We start from the raw sequence: 16,769 nt of genomic DNA on the forward strand, positions 1-16,769 counted from the left end.
CGGTGGAATTTGCTGAAGATGAAAGGGAGTCTCTCCCCTAAGTACTGTCCTAAGCACATTTTTTGTTTGCATGAAATTAATAGGTTGGGCATCTCCTCTGTCTCAATCCAAATTTCCCTACAAAACAGAGTTAAAAATTCCTTTAAGTTTGTGACAGGTAGAAATCCTGGTTTCCAGCACTGATACGGATGCTCTTTTGAAAGGGAAGGGGGTGGTAAATGTGTAAGATTCAGAACACCATATAAAGTAATTGTTCAGTTTTAAAACAATAATATGCAAAGAAATATATCAACAATTTTTTATTTCAGTTATTTGATTGTTGGTGTTAACAATTTACTAGTCCATTATTGCAGTTTATACTCTTGATAGAATATATATGTTTAATTCATACCTGAATGATCCTGTAACTACCATGTTCTATGAATGATAGAATATAGGCACTAAGCATACTATGTGTACATAATTGCATCAAAAAGTATAACAATACTCTAGTTTTAGATTAACTCTTTCCATGTGTCTTTGGGAAAGAATCGTCTTTTCATTGAAACTTACCAAAAATTAGTCTTGTCAATATAAAAATCTTATTCATAGAAGCAGGTCAGCTTACAGAAGTTATAGTGTAATTTGCTAAAATAAAATAAAAAAAATAAAAAACAACAATGTATTTTACTTTTCTTTGATAATATGAATAGTGTTACTTGAACGTAATTGTAAAGGAAACTGAAGTTTTGTTCATTTTTAACTTTTTTGAATATACACTTTGCAAAATAACATTAGTTGTTACATACGAAATAAATTATAACTAGTTAATAAAATAATGTATAATTCTATGTTAAAATTATTTTAATTTTGCTATAAAAATTGAAAATACCAGAGTATAGTCCAAAGCAATTTATCAAAGGAAGGTTAGTAGTTAAATGTTAAAATTCCTATGTTCTATCTCTGAAATGCACAATGGAAAATAAAATGTATAAAATCAACAAAAATATATAAAAACATTTATTAAGTGATACAGAAAATAAACTCTATAATTTGAAAAGTGAAATCATACACCTGCATCACAGTGTAACTCACACATGCTGTAAGTCAATTCAATAAAAAAAGAAATTCCAATGAGTTTTACATAATAACAATCAATATGCAGACTTCACATTTTCTGAAGAGATTTTTATTAATCCACTACCACACGCCTGCTCTCTGTTCTCTGTTTCCACTCCTTTCAAAAAACATGTAGTCCTAAATAAAAACAAAATACAGAAATGACTTTCGGCAACAAGCCAGATATTCATTCTCAGATACACAAATGCTAAGGGATATGATGAAACATAATAACATATCTGCTCAGCAAGAAAAACTGACTGTAATAGTAGACCTGGGAAAAGGTGATAGCTTCAGCTTTTTATTTTAATACTAATGAAATTCTATAATTCTATTCACTTATTAAAGCCTGCATGAACCTCTGGTAATTTCTCTGACTTTCACTTTTTCTCATGTCCTTCTGTATGTTCTTCTTTCAATTTTTCTTCCTCAACTTTCTGTACTCCTTCTCCAGTAATAAAACTTTTCTTATGACTGGAATCCCATGTACAAGGTTTAGATTCTTTCCACGGGAATGATAACCATCTTAAAGTTAGAATGCCTCTTAGAATTTTTTTCGCCCAGGTTTATGATTTCTCCTCCAAACTTGTCCACTATGTTCCCCAGCTTGTCTCACTCCATCATTGTCTAACTAGACCCTCTCCTTCATGAGTTATGTCAAATCCTATGGATTTTATCTCTCACATCCATCATTTTCCTTTATTCCTTCAACAGAAATAATTTAATCCCTACATCCAATCACTTGCAATTGCACTACCGCAATTTTACCTCTCTTCAATCCATTTCTCACACAGTCACCAGGATTTAACTTTCCAAAATTTGGATTTGTAACTATTTTACTTATACTTAGTTTAAAACTAACCAGTTAACTAAACAAGTTTCATATCTTCCCAATGTGTAAAAGAAGTTGCCCAATCCTTAAAAAGTCCTTTAGAAGAATCCCAATCTATCCCATAGTCATTTTCTAAAAATCCCAAGTCTCATCTATCCATATACCTCAGACTGCCTTCTCTTGCCTATACATACTGTATCTTTGCTTGTGCTCTGTATAACTTTGGTTATACCCCTAAGGTTAAGGTTAAATTTTACTTTTCATGTGAAATAAACACTTCTTGAAAATGCAATTTTTAAGTAGAACTGTGGTTATATTTAAAACTTTATACAGAAAATAATACTGAGCCTATCCCAAGTTAGATGGAATAACAATACAGTCCAAATAACCAATCACTCAGATTCAATTATTAATATGATCAATACATCCCCTAGATTCTCCTGCCCTCAGCCGCATTACTTAAAAGCAAATGTGTGATATACCATTTTATATTGAAATATGAGGTGTGATCAAAAAATACGGTGAATGTTTAAATTTATTAAAATAATGATTACAGTAGAAGACACATTGCCCTTAATCCTTCTCAAAATACCCCCCTCCCCCACCTTGCTTCGAACACACTTATCCCATCGTTCTTGCCACTTTCTCAAGCAGTTCTGGAAGTCCTCTTTTGTGAGTGTCTTTAGTTGCGCTGTTGTGGCTGCCTAGATGTCCTGAATCATTTTGACTTTGGGGAAGAGCCAGAAGTTGCATGGTGCCAGATCCAGTGAATAAGGTAGATGAGGACACACTATAACGTGTTTATTTGACAGAAATTGCTGTACCAGAAGAGATGTGTGGCGTGGAGCACTTTCATGATGGAGGATGATTTACGGGCACACTTTAAAAACACACCTTCTCTCAACCGTAGCTCACACCCGACTGACTGCACTGAACAAGTTGAAACTTGTTGCACACTATTACTAAGGTTTGACGCGCCGCTTCCTGTATTGAAAATCCCTGCCTTTCTGCTGGGTGGCACTCGGCAGCAGCATTCACTGTAGTTTTTGATCACATATCGTCCTTCAGTATGTGACCCTAAAAAATATGGACTCGTTTTCACATAACCATAATATCATATCTTAAAAAAAAATAAGTCAATCAGCAAATAGCTAGCCAATGTTCAAATTTCTGTGAATACCTGTAAAAGTCTTTTTCATTAACCCTTTATTACAAGTCACACTCTTATAGAAAGAAGTATATGAACTTATGTGAAAAAACTGTGTCTTTTTATATTGGTTTGTTAGATTCTGAGTCTACCAACTGTATTAAATTGATGTCTTTTAAGTCTTTCATTTTATTTTCATGTTTTTATTTTCCTGATATTTATTAGTTGAAGTGCCTGGATCCTTTTTCTGTATATTCTCTCACTTTTTCATGTTTTCTATTTGCACCCTCAGGTACATGTTTAAGATGGTCATCTTAGTGTCCTACGCCTTGCTGCATTGGACTCACCTGGGAGTGATCGAAACAAGCTGGAGGCTCATTCCACCCCGAGGTTTAGATTTCTGCCTGGGTGCAATATCGACACAGGGCCTTGAAAAGCTACCCAGGGGTTCCTACTGTACAGCTAGGGTGGAAAACCACTACTTTGTCCCAGGAATCCTTGACTATGGCTGCATATTGAGTCTATATGCTGGGGATATATACAAACTTCCCCAGCAGTGCCCAGTAGAGTCCCCAAGTCTGGGGAGCTATACAAACTTCTGAATGTGAGCCTGTGATTTAGTTGAACTGAGTTGATACTTGGGATTTTCAAAAGCTGGCTAAGTGAGTTAGTGGGAGACAAGTTCAGAACCACTATTCTGTCCCACGTAATTCCTCTCAACGGGCAGTGCCATCCAATGGCTTGATTAGACGTTTACTCTTAATGCCAGTTACATTCCTGTATTAGATGATTTAATTTTAATGAATCAGGAGGAAATCTCCTGTTTCACTGAGTCTTATTCTTTGTAAGCCCATATTTGAAGTCCTCTCCAAAGCATCTGTTTCTTTTTTTAGATAAAATCCCCAAAGACCAGGGCCTCTCCGTAATACCCAAAAGGTCCTTCTATTGCCATATGAAACTGAATAGATTTACGGAGAAACTAGTCATTTGTGAGTCCAGAGTATCAGGAGAAAATGGAATTTCAGAGCTAGGATGAAATGGGACCCCTTTAAAGAAAACCTATAAATTTAAGCAGGCCATTTAAAAATGTACAATTTACCGAATCATTTCAGACTGCTACTAAAGAAATCATCTATACCCAAGATTAGCAAGAATGGACTTACAATGAGGAAACACGCGCCCAGCATCACAGCTTTCATTTTCACATCAAGGTCCAAAGGGAACTGGATCCCAAAGTTATCAGCATCTGTAAATGCCTCTCTCACCAAACCAGTCCACTGCTTGGAAATCTTGCCAACCACATTTTCTTCATCAAGAGATTTAATCTAAATTGAAAAAAAAAAAAAAGACGGTCTTAAATAATTCTAGAAAACTAATAATAAAACAACTTTAAAAGTAGGAATAAAATAATGAGCAATACCTAACTATGAAAATTCCATCACTCTTTATTTTAGATGCATATAAATTCCTGTATCTATTTATACACACATGAAAAAAATTGTTTCTTTGCTACAGAAAACTAACTTATGTAAAAGTAATTTTGCTGAAATATTTGACATTTTCTATTATACATTAAGTTCTTTGAATTGATCTAAAGCAAAATTTAAGCAGGAAAAGATACAAATATGAATTATTTCTTTGATGAAATTTCTAGAAGCCATCAGGAAAGTACTAAACTAAACCACCATGTGACATATCTGCTTTAAGAGAAGCACAGAGAGTTGACACAGGCCGAGTGTTTCAATGTGATGGTAGAGAAAACATGAAGTACTAAGAGCCTGCGAAAGAGGAGGAAAGAATCCAGTTAAGTAACTTGACCAGATTCCAAATGCAGGTTAAGGGTTAGGGTAAAACTGGACAACAGGAAGGTGGAAGAACAATGAAAAAGGAATGGTGTATTAAAATAAGAGCTCCAAAGTAAAATTTTTCTAACTTTACAATTCTGTCTGAGGAAAGCCCAGGGCCATCAGAAAGAGGTGAATAGATGATAGCTGGACAAATGCACCTCCCACATGGGCATGTGGGGGCTGAATGGAGCCACACTCACCAGGGGGTGCACATGGTAGGGCTGTGTCAACCCAGGAAGAGAAGTGTCTTTTTCAAAGGTATACAAAGTAGCACACCCTTTGAAACCCTAGCTCAGGTTGGGAGCTGCTAATTAAATGTGTGGTGTCGTGTCCCATAGGACAAGAGTTGTGGGACGCAAAGAGGGCGGCACAAGGTTAAGAAAGACAGTAGACGAGAGTAGAGTACAAGCGGGGCCAAGGGACTGCAGCCTCAAGGACTGAGCCCCGAACTGGGCCAAAGCATGGCTTTTATTAGTTAGGTGTGGAAGTAAAAGAAGTAAAGCTTGTCAATCTCAAGATCTGTGAATCCCACACATTACAATAGGAAACTGATTTAAGCCAATCACCTTGCCTGCAGGCAGCTGAACTGTAAGTCCCAGGATAAGTACTTCACCAAGGGATAAAACCTTTATGCATATGAACAGATGGAGAGCACATCATTGAGTCACTTCCCTTGCAGGCTGTGGGAAGGAATGCAGCCACAGAGGCAGAGGCTCTCCTTAGTCGGGGGAAGGTGGGGGTCTGTGCCCACTTCTATTGACCGCGAGAGTTCCCCAGATGGTCCCCATGCGGCTGTGTCTGGCTTGGGTTGCCCCCACCCTGTGGGGAGTCCTACCCGTCTTTGACTAGCCAGCCATCTTTCTGGGGCCAAAGAGGGAGACATAAGGTGTAGGCACAAAGGTGAAGCAAAGTCCCTGAAAGGATCTGTCTCTCAGACTCTCTTTAGGGACAGGTAAGAGAAGACAGACGGGTAGGCTGCTGCGTGAAAACGGTGTGGAAACTAAAAACAATTTACTCATTTTATTTGGGTGTGGGTAATTAAGTTCTTAACAAACCTAAAATAAACTTTTAATATGAAAACTGATAGCATGGATTACTGTTCATCAATATTCACTCACTCTCCCTCCCACTGTAGGCCTAGTATACTTCCCAGAAATTGATATTTAGCCTTGGCCATGTAACTTTTTCGACCAATGCAATGTTGATGTGATATGAACAGAGACCTTAAACACGGCTAAGCGGTTTGGCCTGGCTCTTGCTTTCCAGTGATCAGTTACTAGACTAGCATGATCCAGGTTGTTATTCTTGCTATAGCTCCAGAATGAATATACCTGGAGCAAGCCTGTGGCCAACTTACAGCCTAGATCAGAGCCATCTAGCTCTGGTATACCCACTGAAACACAGCTGACATGCAGACCCATAAACATGAATATAAATGCATGTTGTTTTAAGCTACTGAGCTTTAGGGGTTATTTGTTATGTGGCACTACTGTGGGAAAATAGACTGATACAAATTCTCTCCTGATATACTAGTGTTTTACTTGCTAATAGCTGTCATCTAAGCATTTGCAGCTAGTAATAAAATTGTATGTTTTATTTCTTTAGTTATTTTTAATTTTTGAGATATTTTACAATGAAATAGATAAAAAAGAACTTATCAGCCACCATAATCCTACCACTAGACTTAACAGATATTAACATTTCCCCTCTATGATTCCTACAGCAAGATATCTACAATTTATGTAAGTAGCAGAACATATAATTTTATAGAAAGATTCAGAAATGTGCAAAATGAACTACAGCTGAAAAGTCAACCAGACTAGATAATTTTTAACTAAATTCTAGATAATATTTTAAAAACAATGTTTTCTGGGATAAATTTATATATAATTAAATGATTTCAGCTTCTGGAATAAATAATCTGGTATTATATTAATATTAAATTTAAATTTTACTTATTTAAAAAAAATAATTGATAAAGGTATTCTAAAAAGAAGTCTATAGGTTCATCTCATTATAAAAAATATGTAAAAAATCCAAGTAGGACGTTAGCACATAGAACCTAGGTAAGAATATACTATAATTGTAAAATACTAGAAAATCATATAATGAAAAACATATAAGTGCACCCACAGACGCTGAAAAGATATTTTATTTACAAACTAAGCATTTATGTAACACCTAGTATATGAATGCATGGCAGATAAATGCTTTACGAGTGTTAGGTAATTTTTTGCTTTGTAAGATATGTACTATAATTACACAAAGTTTTCACATAAAAAAACTGAAGCAAAGAGAGGTTAAGTAAATTAATTTGTCTAATTTCACACAGAAAAGAAACTGTCAGGATGGATTTGAAACCCAGGTATTCTGCTCCTGAGTCTGCATTCATGACCATTATGATATTCTGACTTTTAGAAAGTTAAGTATCAATTCTTAATACAAATCTAGGTCAGGGGTCAGCAAACAATGGTTAATGAGCTAACTCTAGCCTGTTTTTGTAAACAGTTTTATTAGGAAACAGTTACACCCAGTATTTATGTTTGTTAAAGATTTCTTTCATGCTACAATGGCAGAGTTGTGTAGTTGCAACATAAATATAAAATGTTTTCTATTTTGTCTTTTACCAAAAAAAAAAAGTTAGTTTGGCTGATCAGAGCTCTAGGTAAAATGAGAATTAAAAAACATTGAAAACAATTTTTAAAAACACTGGAAAAACCACAGCCAATATCTAGGTTATGAAACATTTGTTATTTCATCAAATGAAATCAAATTAAAATCATCAGTAGGTATTCACACAACTGGCATTATTATTTAATTTTGTTGTGGTAGGCTGGGAAAAAAGGGAAATTGGTAAATAAATATTAGAAAAGCTAAAATGACTTCATTTGCTCTGTGCTTTTATGCCTAGGAAAACCAAGTAAATATAGCAAAAATGACTTCTAAATTTAAAACTGGAATCCAGGCACATCACTGAATAAAAGATAATAAAAATAAATAGCTTTTCTCAATACTAGTAATAAGTACCTAAAAATACAAATATTCTTTCTTAATAATAATGCTTATAAAATACTTAGGAATAAATTAAAAATAAAAGTTGTACATGCAAAAAAACCTATATAGTCTTCTGCAGAATACAAAATTAAGTATGAATAAAGAAAAAGATACAACACTTGTGAGATGAGATAGGTTTAGCATCATAAATGTTAACCAAAAATTATAAACAGGGGGCCCGGCCCAGTGGCTCAGGCGGTTAGAGTTCTGTGCTCCTAACTCCGAAGGTTGCCGGTTCGATTCCCACATGGGCCAGTGGGCTCTCAACCACAAGGTTGCTGGTTCAACTCCTTGAGTCCCGCAAGGGATCGTGGGCTCTGCTCCCTGCAACTAAGATTGAACATGGCATCTTGAGCTGAGCTGCTGCTGAGCTCCCGGATGGCTCAGTTGGTTGGAGTGCATCCTTTCAACCACAAGGTTGCCAGTTCGACTCCTGCAAGGGATGGTGGGCTGTGCCCCCTGCAACTAGAAAACAGCAACTAGACCTGGAGCTGAGCTGCGCCCTCCACAACTAAGACTGAAAGGACAACAACTTGACTTGGAGAAAAAAAGTCCTGGAAGTACACACTGTTCCCCAATAAAGAATAAAGTCCTGTTCCCCTTCCCCCATAAAAATATTTTTTAAAAAATTATAAACAGATTTAATATAATACCATTGTTATTATACCAATTCTAACTTCTGAACAATTGAATGAAATGACCTTAATGTTCACAGGAAAAGAAACATTTCATAATAGCAAGGAAATATGATGAAGAAGACTAAGTAATTGTTTTGCTGTGAGTAGCTATAGGATATATCATTAAATCACCATAGTTGAATCATAAGCCACTGCTGTAGGAACAGATAGTTAGATCAATGCAACAGAGGAGAGAATTGAGAAATAGATCCCATTACTGATAGGAATTTATGGTATTTCAATTTAGCAAGGAATTAATAGTTTACTTAAATAAATAGTTTAATAAATTGTGACAAGTTGCCTAGTCATCTGAAAGAAAATTGTTTGATCTTATGTTGTGCAAATAAAATTCCTAGTAAGTTAGAGATTTAAACCTTAAAAAGGTAAAAAAAAAAAAAAAAAGAATAGATAAAGATAAGGTTGGGGAGAACTTCATAATCAAGATAGGAGAACCAGAAACTATTAAAATATATATTTGACTATGTAAGATTTAAAATTTCTGTGTTGGCACCATACAGAGGGTGCCAAAAAATGTATACACATTTTAAGAAAGGAAAAACTATTAAAATTGTAATACTTAATACCGATAACAAAAGATGAATACAGGTCACGTTTGACTTCTGCAATTACAAGAGGTGCTCAAAATGGTTCTCATCAGTGTCCAGGTACTTCTGATTACAGCGAACTATGCTTGAGCAATGATGACCAAAGTGTCCACTTGTATACATTTTTTGGCACCCCAGTGTGTGTGTGTATTTCATAAACAAAGTCCAGAAAAAAAATATTTGTGTAAAATATTTTCAAATCAGAGGACAGATGTCTTCAACATACAAATTACATGTATAAAATGATACAAAAAGATTAAACAACCCAATAGATAAAACAGGCAATACATATGGATAGAGAATTCAAAAAGAACAAATAAATACAAGTAGTCAGTAAACCTAAAGTAAAATGCTCAAAATCCCTAGTGGTAAGGGAATTACATATTATAGATAACTTCCTCCCCTCCCCCCACTTGTTGATATGAGATTTCCTGTTTGATGTTTGCAATTTATCTAAGATTTATCTAGGTGTCAATTCTTTCTCTTATTCAGAACTCCTTGCACTTTCTGAATCTGAGGATTCATGGCATCGAGTCAGCAAAATTCTGTCATTTATCTCTTTGAATATTATCTCAGCACATTTTGTCTTCTCCTTATCTGTAGCTCCTCTTTGGCATATGCAAGAAGTAGTTTATTCTAGCTTACCTGTCATTTCAATTTTTTTGAGTCCCTTCAAATTTATATTCCCCCTTTATTTTCCTCATATTGATCTTCCAGTTATGTAATTTTCTCTTCATTTGTATCTAATTTGCATCTCATACTTTCCAATGGGGTTTCATCAGTGACTATTCCTCATTTCTAGGGGTTCTATTTGGCTTGTTTACAAATCCTCCTGTCCTTTATTATGAGTCTCATTCTTCCTGCTATATTTCTTGTTTTGTCTCTTTAATGTTTATTTAGGTATTTCTTATATGATTGATTGCAGATTATTCTATTATATGCAGTTTGTTCTTGGAGTGTTAGTTCCTAGAGCCTTATGTCATTTTTTAATCTGCCCAAATGAAGATCGGCTATTTCTGTAGAAACCGAGGGTGACCTTCGTGATTGATCTCCTTGCGTGCTTTTGCATTTGATTCTGCCATCTGCAGATATCCCACTGGGGATATCTCACTTGGGATATATTTGTATGTTGTTGCTGCTGTTGTTTTTCTTAATTAAATTTTGTTTTAATGGGTCTCAAAATTCTGGGGCAGATTTTTGGCCAAGTTGTTTCCATTAAAAAGTACCAATTTTAAAAACTAGTAATTTAAAAACTACCACACGCACAATAAACCAAATGGTCCACAAAACAGTCTCCTTTCCTTCTGAAGGTTTTATGATGCACTGTCATCATTAACTAGTCTTTCACTATTAAACTTAAATGACCAATTGAGACAAACAGTTCTGAAACCATTCTTCCACCACTGATTAAGATTGGGGTGGCAGGTATTGGGGATAACACTCATTTAGCGTTCTGAGCTTTCTGGGCAGACGTGGTGACCTTGCCAGCTCCAGCTGCATTCTTGTCCACTGCTTTGATGACATCCACAGAAACTGTTTGTCTCATGTCATGAACAGCAACACGGCCCAGAGGAGAGTAGTCAGAGAAGCTCTCAACACATGTGGCCAGGCACCATATCAACAATGGCAGCATTACTAGATTTCAAAAACTTCAGACCATCTTCCAGCTTTTTCTCTGAATGATGGTCAATCTTCTCCTTCAGCTCAGCAAATCTGCAAGCAATGTGAGCTGTGTGACAACTGAGCACAGGTGCATATCTGGCACTGATTTGGCCTGAATGGTTCAGGATAGGCACCAGAGTCATGAAGCCAGCTACCTCTATTGGTGGGTCATTTTTGCTGTCACCAGTCACACTGCCATGACGAACATCTTTGACAAACACATTCTTGACATTGAAGCCCCGGAAGAGTTTCACTCAGAGCCTCATGATGCATTTCAACAGATTTTACTCCAGTTATAACACTGACCGGAGCAAAGGTGACCACCATGCCGGGTCTGAGAACACCAGTCTGCACTCGGCCCACAGGGACAGGACCAATACCACCAACTTTGTAGACGTCCTGGAGGGGCAGATGCTAAGGCTTGTCAGCTGGACAAGCTGGTCGCAGGATGCAATGCAGAGCTTCAAGTGGCGTGGTTCCGCTGGCTTTGCAATCTTTATGGGTGATTTTTCATCCCTTTAACCAAGGCATGTTAGCACTTGGCTCCAGCATGCTGTCACCATTCCAACCAGAAATCAGCACAAATGCTGCTGTGTCTGGGTTGTAGCCCATTTTCTTAATGTAGGTGCTGACCTCCTTAACGATTTCCTCATATCTCTTCCGGCTGTAAGGCGGCTCAGTGGAATCCATTTTGTTAACACCAACAGTTAGTTGTTCCACACCCAGTGTGTAAAACAAGGGCATGCTCATGGGTCTGCCCATTCTTGGAGATACCTACTTCACATTCACCAACCCCAGCAGCAACAATCAGGATAGCGCAGTCAGCCTGAGAGGTGCCCATAATCGTGTTTTTGATAAAGTCTCTGTGTCCTGGGGCATCCGTGATGGTCATATAATACTTGCTGGTCTCAGATTTCCACAGGGAGTTATCATTGGTGATCCCACGCTCACATTCAGCTTTCAGTTTGTCCAAGACCCAGGCATACTCGAAGGAGCCCTTTCCCAACTCAGCAGCCTCCTCTCAAATTTTCGATGGTTGTTTTGTTGATCCCACCATGTCTGTAGACCAGATAGCCAGTATTGGTAGACTTGCTGGAATCTACACGTCCAATGACGATGATGCTCATATGAGTCATTTCCTTTCCCACTGTGGCTTAGATTTAGTGATGGTTTTCACTACACCACGTCCGGTGGCAAAATGTTGCGAAAAAGCAAATGTCTATGTTGTGAGCTTCCTGAACCATATGGAGCTTCCTGAACCATAACAGTGGTATAAATTCAGATTCCAAACTCATCTAGTGGGCTGGACTGGGATATCAGTTTCATGTAGGCACATTTCTTCCCTACCAAGAGTCCTGGAGACAGATTCCCTTATCATCTCCATGGGATAGGAAGTCTAACTTATCTTTCTTTTATTCACCCTTGGAATAATGTTCTCACGGCTTCAGCATACCATCAGTATGCTCAACTTTTCCCTCTACATACCTGAAATCCAAAACAACTCAAATACAAATTATTAGCTTCCCACGAATCAACTGTTTCTCTTCCAAGATTCTTAACTTGGCCAATGACATCATTATCCATCCATCTTCTTAATCCTCAGACATCAGAATAATCTCCAAATTTTCTTTCATTCTCAACTGACATCAAATCCACGAATCAGTTTCAGTTAGTACACTTATTAAATGTCTCTTGAATTATTTTTTCCTATAGAAAGACTCCTGCTGTGTCTCTAGACCAAGTTGTCATGCCAACTGACACCCAAATGGAATTCATGCTCCAACACGGTCCCTCATATTGATAATTTCTGCTTTCAAACTTCCCATTACCTAGTTTACAGAAAACGTTTCAAGGGACAATTTTCTCAATCCCCTCAAAGATGGGACTTAGTAGCACCACTGGAGATGAACAGGAGCAGTTATTTTGGTACATATAATAGATGTTCTAAGGCCTCCATTGAGAAGGGTTGCTGGATGATTTCTACATTGTTTAGCATTAAATATGACAGTTTCACAATTCAGTCTGCCTTGCTTCACCAGTATTTTCACTTATTTTCCACAAATATATGTTAGCCAGACTTCTGTTAATATTCCCTAAAAGAACAATGAGCTTTTTACTACTCTGGACTTTGATAGGAATGATAATCCCTACATAAGAACTATTATACATAAACCTATTAAGTCTTTACACATACACATATACATCCCTCCCCCACAGTCCATATCCCTTTGTAAGAATCTATACAAAGTCTCTATTGCATCATATGAGTTTTCTTAGAATTGTCTGCCTCCCTCATTAGACTCTTAAGTCAGTGAGGGGAAGGATTCATTTTTATATAACCAGGGGCTAACAGCGGAATTGGATATCATGTGTCTAGATGGCCAAACAGATAATATAAAAGTACGAGGGTGGAGAGCGGAAAACCTTCAAGTCAGGGGAGATTGGCCGATTCTCACTTATTATCACAAGGGGGCAGCAGTACTCAAGTACTGACAGGTTTTTGTCCCTTTTACAGAGATGTGCGCCTCATTTACCACATTTTCTGATTTTCCAATAGAACAAGAAAAAGCAAGATTAAGTTATAAAATCTCCTGATTTTTAACATTTGCAGTCAAATAAGGTGAGCTATAAGGCTAGACTATCTGTCGGAAACTTGCTGTAATGAAATTCTTCCAGATAGCAAGTACACAGATATATTGTGGTTTCTAATGATCAAATTTAATACAGAGATAAAGAGATCGTAGAGAAGCCTAATTGGGTAGCATGTCTACACTACCTTCCTGAGAACTCTCTTTGCATAATTGGACTTTTGTAGGAACTCAAAGATGTCAGACCTTCTGAAGGGGGCCGAGATCATTGGCAGCCCGTGTTTCAGACTGAAGGACCCATACGCTTTGGCAGTCAGACTCAGATGACAAGGTTAACGTGCTACTGAAAACGGATAATACTAAAGGTGCAAAAAAAGCTGATGGGCCCTGGAGAAACACACTGTTCCCCAATTAAAAAAATAAAATTATATATTAAAAAAAAAAAAAAAAAGTACACATTTTAAGAGTTGTTATCTATGCTCAAGCAGTAGATCACCTTAATCTGAAGTCTCTGGATACTGATGGGAACCACATTGAGCACCTCTTGTCATTGCAGAGGTCAAACGTGACTTGTATTCATCTCTTGTTATCAGTATATATTGAGTATTACAATTTTAAAACAGCTTTTTCCTTTCTTACATTTTTTTGGCACTCTCTGTATACAGTGCCTCCATACAGAAACCACCACATTTAAATGTTAGATCTTTTGCTCACATTTATTTGACGAGGCTCTGCTTTTTCCCCCCATTTAGTATAATCAATACTGATGCTCAATGAGAGCAATAAGCACCTTTCAGATTAAAGCTAAAGATCTGAGCACATTATCTTCCTCTTGAGATATCAGGATACACATATTTATCTGATATATTCGCAACATCCTCCAATTTATATTATTCTTACATTAGGAAAACAAAGCCGAGGAACATGACCACATCTCTTACCTCAAAATCAATATCTGCACAACAGCTGCACACAAGACATGGACCTGTAATTTTAAGTACATCCTCTCTCCTCTCATTTTGAACTGTAAACTTTGGTAGGCATGGATGCCAGTTCTGAATCACGTAACCTACTGGCACACCAGGAGGAGCTTGGATTTCTATCTGTAAGAGCAAAAGAACATATAAATTGTAGTGATACTTATGTTCAATAATAACTCTCATTTATTGAATACTTTCCAAGTGTCAGACATTATTGTAACCATGATTTGATTTGCAACACATCTTATGAGGTTGGTATTATTATCCCTATTTATAGATGAGTAACTGAGGAACAGAGATTAATTAACCTGTATCAGATTTCCCAGCTACAAAGTAGAAGAGCTGAGACACAAACTCAGGCAGGCTGCATCCACACTTAAGCACTGGTGTACATTTCCACACTTATGATAATTCAGTATGAATAACTTCAGTTACCTCTTAAAAATAAGTACAATATTAGACTTCAAATGTCTGTGTGCTTGTGTCTTTGTACCATGTGTGGCAGCTACTTGTATGGAAGGACTGACCAGGCAGGGCTGGTCTCAGGCCAATGGGGATACAGGGAAAGGCCCTCTCCTGTAAACTCTGCCCTGGTGTCTCCAGTGAGTTTCACGTGCTCTACCTGTGGGCTGACAAGTACTATGAAATTGACACCTGGTCTTTACGGAGCAGAAGGTACTCTCGCCTATATATTCCTATTAAAGGGGACTCACATATATTCATTCTTAAAAATGGAGAACTGAAAAACACTGGTGTTGAGATTTCTCAGAGGAAGCCTCTTTAAGTTTGTTCCAAAATAGGTTGGCCGAAATTGTGAGATGAACATGTCTGTCCTTTTCCGCATTCTTCTAGACACTTGCTCCTGGAATTACTGTGTTCTAGCATATTCTCTGTGGTGCTCCGCCCCTGGCTCTGGCCAGATTCTCACGGTTACTTAAAGGAAGGCACTTGACCACAGGGCCTTCTCTTTTCAGCTCTCTCTGGAGATCAAGAAGTCTGGTCTCTGAGTGGATGCTCAACCCCATGACACAAATGACTCAGGGACATGGGGCTCTCTGCTCACTGTTTTTCATCCTTGCTGTCTAATTAACTCTCAAGCATAAATCAATAGCTTATGGACCAATTTTCCTTAAATCTCATTTGATTACATAGGTTCAGTGAAAGGGGGATAATTCTTGTTGAACTACTTTACAGATTCCCAAGGTAACTGCTCACTGACCTCCTGAAGGCAGCAGGGGCAACAACAGCTGACACACCTCAGTGGTCTCTCCAGGGTGATGACCTCTTGGCCCATGTTATCAAGAATCCTCAGGGTAAAAGGCCTAGAAGCCCCAAGGCAATTTCGGGTGCAGCAATCGGTATCCTCCACTGCAAAGTAAATCCTCTGCCCAAGGCTGTTCTTAATTTCGTATTTGTTATTTGTTTCAAAACTTGTTAAGACTAAAAAACATAACAGGGAACCATTATGTTAGAAAAAATCTTAACTCTATTCTAAGATACTGTAATATCTAGTCATACCATTTTTAGATGATACCTCAATTAACATAGGGAAAAAGAAAGGAAAAGGTGTTCAGAGATGATTCAGACAGAAGAAAATGGCAAAGGAAGAGGAGGAGAGGGTACTAAGGTATAGAGAAATGAAGAGCTCCTTTGTGAGATATGGGAAAGAAAATGCGTATCTTCCTAATTCCATAGGCATGTGTCGGAAAGGGAGGCTCTGAGGCTGAGGGGTGGTACAGTGCTGCAGGTGGTGCAATGCTGCTGAAGGGTGGTGTAATGCTGCAGATGGTCATAGTCATGCCACTGCGTGCACCTGTCCAGGTGTTTGGTACAGTTTTTAGCTATTTGGTTAAGGGGGGGGGGGATTGAGGATGATTGCTATGTATGTGCTTTATGAAACAGTATATTAAATAAATTGGCTAGAGATTTTGTCTTATACCATATTTATGGCTTATCTTTTTGCACTGTGTGAGGGAAGGTAATGAAAGTGTTCACTCTCAACGCACATGTGTAAAAAGGGAATGAAACTGGAAGGTGAATTAGAACATCACACTGGCTCAGGGCACCCTTGTTTAGAGCAGCAGAAGCTACTCAGAAGTGGGAGATGGGGATTAGACAAGGGGAAAAGGTGCTTGGCAACAAGGCTGCAACTCCGAATATCTAGACTACTGGCATCCTGAGGGAACTCTGCTCCTTAGAGGGGATTGGTCTCTTCACTGGGGAAACAGAGATATGCTAACTACTGACACCCGCCTGGTGTCTTACTAAAGGGCTTCCCA

At 37.7% G+C, this 16,769-nt stretch overlaps 1 protein-coding gene across 4 annotated transcripts in view; it reads right to left on the reverse strand.

The window, feature by feature from the left end:
• Positions 1 to 275: 275 nt before the first annotated feature.
• LOC308489220 (phospholipid scramblase 1-like) overlaps positions 276 to 16,769 on the reverse strand; it is a 35,054-nt gene continuing 18,560 nt past the window's right edge. For 2 of the 4 annotated variants that reach the window (XM_081030102.1, XM_081030100.1), the window contains 4 exons: positions 15,710 to 15,930; positions 14,452 to 14,613; positions 4,241 to 4,402; positions 276 to 3,007 (listed from right to left, as the gene is read on the reverse strand). In XM_081030102.1, coding sequence (XP_080886228.1) covers positions 2,981 to 3,007; positions 4,241 to 4,402; positions 14,452 to 14,613; positions 15,710 to 15,930 — 572 coding nt within the window. In that variant the 3' untranslated portion in view covers positions 276 to 2,980. The remainder of the gene's footprint in view (positions 3,008 to 4,240; positions 4,403 to 14,451; positions 14,614 to 15,709; positions 15,931 to 16,769) is intronic. The other 2 variants (XM_081030101.1, XM_081030099.1) reach the window with 2 other exon arrangements.

Source organism: Rhinolophus hipposideros, assembly GCF_964194185.1.
Source record: "Rhinolophus hipposideros genome assembly, chromosome: 2".
In the NCBI taxonomy this organism is placed as follows: Eukaryota; Metazoa; Chordata; class Mammalia; order Chiroptera; family Rhinolophidae; genus Rhinolophus; species Rhinolophus hipposideros.